This window comes from Sorghum bicolor, chromosome 7, assembly GCF_000003195.3.
Source record: "Sorghum bicolor cultivar BTx623 chromosome 7, Sorghum_bicolor_NCBIv3, whole genome shotgun sequence".
NCBI classification, from domain to species: domain Eukaryota; kingdom Viridiplantae; phylum Streptophyta; class Magnoliopsida; order Poales; family Poaceae; genus Sorghum; species Sorghum bicolor.
Genome location: NC_012876.2, coordinates 63811408 through 63815614, shown reverse-complemented (window position 1 = coordinate 63815614; position 4207 = coordinate 63811408). Strand labels below are relative to the sequence as shown.

The following is a 4207-nucleotide window of genomic DNA, read 5'->3' as shown; positions in this document are numbered from 1 at the left end:
TCCCTCCGTCGCATCTCTTCCTTCGGTTGCTTGCGTTGCGCTCACTCCAACAGGCAACAGCAACAGACGTCGCCGACCCCCCGGGCCGCCAAAGCCGACCGAGTCCGCCGAAGAAAAGCTTGCGTCACGCCGCCGGCGCGCTCGCGAGGAAATGGAGGATCGTGCGGCGGCCGCCGGCAGCGGCGAGGGCGGGAGGGACCGTGAGGATGCGCTGTGGAAGGGGCTCGCCCCGCTGTCGAGTCAGAGCATCGAGGAGAGGAGGGCGCTCCGGTCGGAGTATGCCGGCGTCAGGGCCATGATCCGCGAAGGTACATGCGCGCCGCGCTTCTCTATTGTTTTCTGCGACCTGGCCGAGGTCGGCTACGCGATTTCTTATGCGCGCTCGCGTGTGACTGGCTGACTGCAGACAGTGCAGAGGTGAAGGGCGACCCTACCCTCGGCCACTTCGACGCCGCCTTGAACAAGATTGAAAAGCTCCATGAAAAAGGTGGTTGCTTTTTCCGCCGCCGCTTCCTCTCTCATTCTCATTTCCCTCGTTATATTTTTTTTTTATAAAACTATTTCCCTCGTTACTATACCTCGTGTTCATAGCTTGGTTAAATTGTATGCTTGTCATATATACGGATGGTTCAATTGAATGCTTTCTATTATGTAGTATGGTCATATGGATGCCTCGCTTTATATTACTTGGTTGCCGAGAATGGTGTATTGAAAATGCAGCACTGCAAAAAAAATATTTTTTTCGTCATATATCTATTTCCATGTCGGCATTTCTAACGCCACTGCACAAGGGAATTACTACTACAATGTAGTATCAAACAACATTTCTTTTCATACTCGTAATAATTTGTCAAATAAGCATACCTAAACGTACTGAATTGCTTCCTGATGAATCGTCGCTTTTCAGTGCAAAGGCCAATGGAGCAACTTGCTGATGCTGAGGCTCTGCTGGACCTCGGCAATGCTCTGGTTTCTTCTACCAAGTTGGAAAACAGTGATGGTCCGACTCCATCAGAATTTATCACAGCTCTAATCAGCAAATTTGGTGCTAAAGCCTCACCGACTGTTGATTCTAATGGATCGTTCTCCTGGTCAAGCCTTGGTTGCGCGGTATCAGGACTGTTCATGCCAGCTGCGGGGTGCCAAACAATGTAAAATCTTCCTCCCAACTACAAAATTTTGTTACACGTGTTTGTTTGTTTGTTTGTTCACAGGCTGCAGTTTCAGATGTCTGAGCTGTTAGTGTAATGCTCCTGTTTGATGATAGGAATGGTCCTATGGGTCTCGGCCTCGCAGTCAAGGAACGAAGGCAGAATGTTAGAAGACAATCTCGACACTTGGGTAGTGAGCCTGCAGTGGTGAGTTCCATCCATTCGTCTTCTTCTGAAGTCATGGTGATCAGGGAGAACTGAGCCGTACCCTTTAACTTTTTAACTCGCCTTAACAAGAGTTTGTTTATTTCCCTCTCCAGTTTCATCAAAAAAATAGTTTATTTATTTCTGAACTATGAACCATTACACAGATTTTTATTTATGTGCCTCATGCCATTGAGTTTCTTAATTGGCTGAAAATTCTCATTAAAATCTGATACTCACCCCACTCAATGGCTATCTATTGACCACAGGACTCATATTTCATTTTCTTTATTGCTGAGGTACTTGTGTCTTGCACAAAATTTCTGTGCAAGATAAATTTCTGAATTTTGATGTGCACAATTTTGCACTGTCTAAATCGGTCGTGCCACCACCTAAAAGATACATCCTTGACTGATGCATCAATTTATGCTCTTTATATAACTAGCTAGGAATTACTACACAGGCTCTTTATAAATTATTTGTGCTGATGCGTTAATTTATTTCCTAAGTTCTCATTAAACTCTGACATTCACACGCTGACTGTCTGTCTGTTACCCATGGGGTTCCATTTTCTTATTGTTTAAGTACTTATTTGTCCAAGGGGTTCATCTTGTTTAATTTTGTTGCCTCTGTCAAGATATGATAATGTAATTATTTTTTTCTAGCCTGATGAATTGGCACCAGACCGAGATGAAAGGAATGACACCGACAAGAGCATCGCTGTCATGTTCAACCTCTTAAGGAGTCACAGCAACAGAAATGTAAAGCTGGAACATCTCATCTTAAACCGGCAGTCTTTTGCACAAACCGTCGAGAACATATTTGCACTTTCATTTCTCGTGAAGGACGGAAGAGCAGAGATATATGTGGCTGACAATGGAGATCACTTTGTTGGTAAGTGCTGTCCCCGATCCTCCATCCACGCACCAACTGTGTATACTGTTTGATGGAGCTGCTTTCTTATTGTAGCACCAAGGAATGCTCCTTCAGCTGGATCCATAGCCTCGAGGGAAGTGGTCAACAGCCAGTTTGTCTTCAGGTTTGATACGGAGGACTGGCGGGTAATTTAGTTGGTCACCAGGATTAGGCTACACATTATCCACTTTATTATGCTATCTCGCGCGATGTGGTTGATTACCTTTTGTGTTCCTATTTCATTGAGTGTTTCTGTGTGTTTCTGTTGTTCTGCACATTCACAGATAATGAAAGGCATGGTCAATCCAGGGGAGGAACTAATGCCTCATAGGAGTAGCTATCATGGAGGTGAATACAAGACGACCACGCAATCTTGTTCTGCTCCTGATTGTTCTAAGCTGGCTTCACATTTCGAGCACCCAGAAGAAGGTGGGTTTGTGAAAGAAGACCCAGAAGAGTTCACAGAAGACGAAGAAGCAATGAAGCTAGACTTGGTCAAGTGCTGCTCTAGAGATGGCGGTCTTAAAGAGGAGGAAAAGGCAACATGTTGCTCGGAGGTTGTTCTGACTTAGTGGCTAGTAAATGCAAGACGAAGTAGGCACAACAGCAAGTTAACACCATTTTAGCAGTAGGTTCAGTAGCAAATTAACACCATTTTGGAAAAGCTTGACGAACGAAAAGCTCTAGCAAAGCATGATTAGGGAGCTTTTGTTTGCACTTGCGTTCCTGCAAGGAGGGGTACACGACGTTTCAGAGTTCAGACTGAAGAACGTGTGGCTGTAAGTAGTTCTAATGTAAGGACCTTTGAACATCTGTGCTAAAGGCCCTTTTATTCGATATTAACTTGGTTTCGCTCCGGTTTTTTTTTAATCTCTGTTTGGAAACTTGGTTTCCCTCCTTAAGCAGTGGCTCCCTATTTCTTTTCAGAACTAAACACACTCACGTCTCACGGTGGAGATGAGAATCCAGATAAAAAAATAAATTCTGATGTGCGATGCATGGCTGTTTCTGCTTGTACTGAAACTGAGATTGGGAAGCATCTTCTCTATGGACTGAAGTACTAGTGGCACCAATGCAATGAAGTGATGCACCAGTGCACTGTACACTACTGCATTCTTGAGTTCATTAGGTTGAAATGAATGGTCAGGATGAGCATTTGATTCATTTTCTGACAATCTGTACGGTGGATCAACCTCCCACAGTCACAAATTTATGGCTGGGTTGGGGTTGGTGTTTTCGTTTCTACATACATGATGAGGTATTATGGTCATAGATTCTCATGAGCTCCTGATCATCTGTTCAAAGCTATTGATGGAAAGTGATCCACACTCGTGTACGTATATGTCATTGGACTATTACTAGTATATACTATCAACAACCATGGCAAGTAAGTTGAACACTGCTTTCTCGGTTTTTAAATATGTGATATTTCTGGCAACCGAATTAGTTCGCATGAATCCGTTTACTTGTCCTTAATGTTATATATTAAAAAATAGCAAAAATACAGGGAGTACTAATATATGCTTGATGCTACGTGATGTATGTACTAATATAAAATTATCTTGTTGTAGAAAATTCTACATTGTTATTCGACACCAACTTGGTTTTGCTCTCCTTTCTTTTACTCTGCGTGCAAGCCTTGGTTTCGCTCCTTCAACATGGCTCCCACCCTCAGTGAATCTAGGATTTTGGCTTAAGGTATGCCGTTTAAAAAATTTCATATATGTATTGGTAAATCGATTTTAGCAATTCAGTAATAGTTATAAAACTGACAATGTGATTCGTTATATATGCACTAGGTAACACGACAAACTTTGGATTGAGTTGAACCATCCACGATAGTTACAAAAGCAAACAATAATTTTCTATAGAAAGGTGAAGATCGACCAGAGGATTAAATTTTCATCTAAGAGAAATAGTGAATCGACGAACCTCCG

General features: G+C 43.0%; 1 protein-coding gene across 2 annotated transcripts; it reads left to right on the top strand.

The window, feature by feature from the left end:
• Positions 1 to 3113, top strand: LOC8064021 (non-structural maintenance of chromosomes element 4 homolog B). 2 transcript variants are annotated; one of them, XM_002445853.2, is made up of 7 exons: positions 1 to 308; positions 407 to 487; positions 908 to 1151; positions 1268 to 1358; positions 2021 to 2249; positions 2325 to 2416; positions 2555 to 3113. In XM_002445853.2, the coding sequence occupies exons 1-7, from the start codon at positions 152 to 154 to the stop codon at positions 2840 to 2842; spliced, it is 1182 nt and encodes a 393-aa protein (XP_002445898.1). In that variant the 5' UTR covers positions 1 to 151; the 3' UTR covers positions 2843 to 3113. The 2 variants fall into 2 exon arrangements, with proteins under 2 accessions (XP_002445898.1, XP_021321209.1); XM_021465534.1 differs by having other exon boundaries at positions 2325 to 2394; positions 2555 to 2691.

Coding starts and splice junctions, on each gene's coding strand:
- LOC8064021 (XM_002445853.2), top strand. CDS start 152: ATGGAGGATCGTGCGGCGGCCGCCGGCAGCGGCGAGGGCGGGAGGGAC. Junction 488..907: donor TGAAAAGCTCCATGAAAAAG/GTGGTTGCTTTT, acceptor GTCGCTTTTCAG/TGCAAAGGCCAATGGAGCAA. Junction 1,152..1,267: donor GCTGCGGGGTGCCAAACAAT/GTAAAATCTTCC, acceptor GTTTGATGATAG/GAATGGTCCTATGGGTCTCG.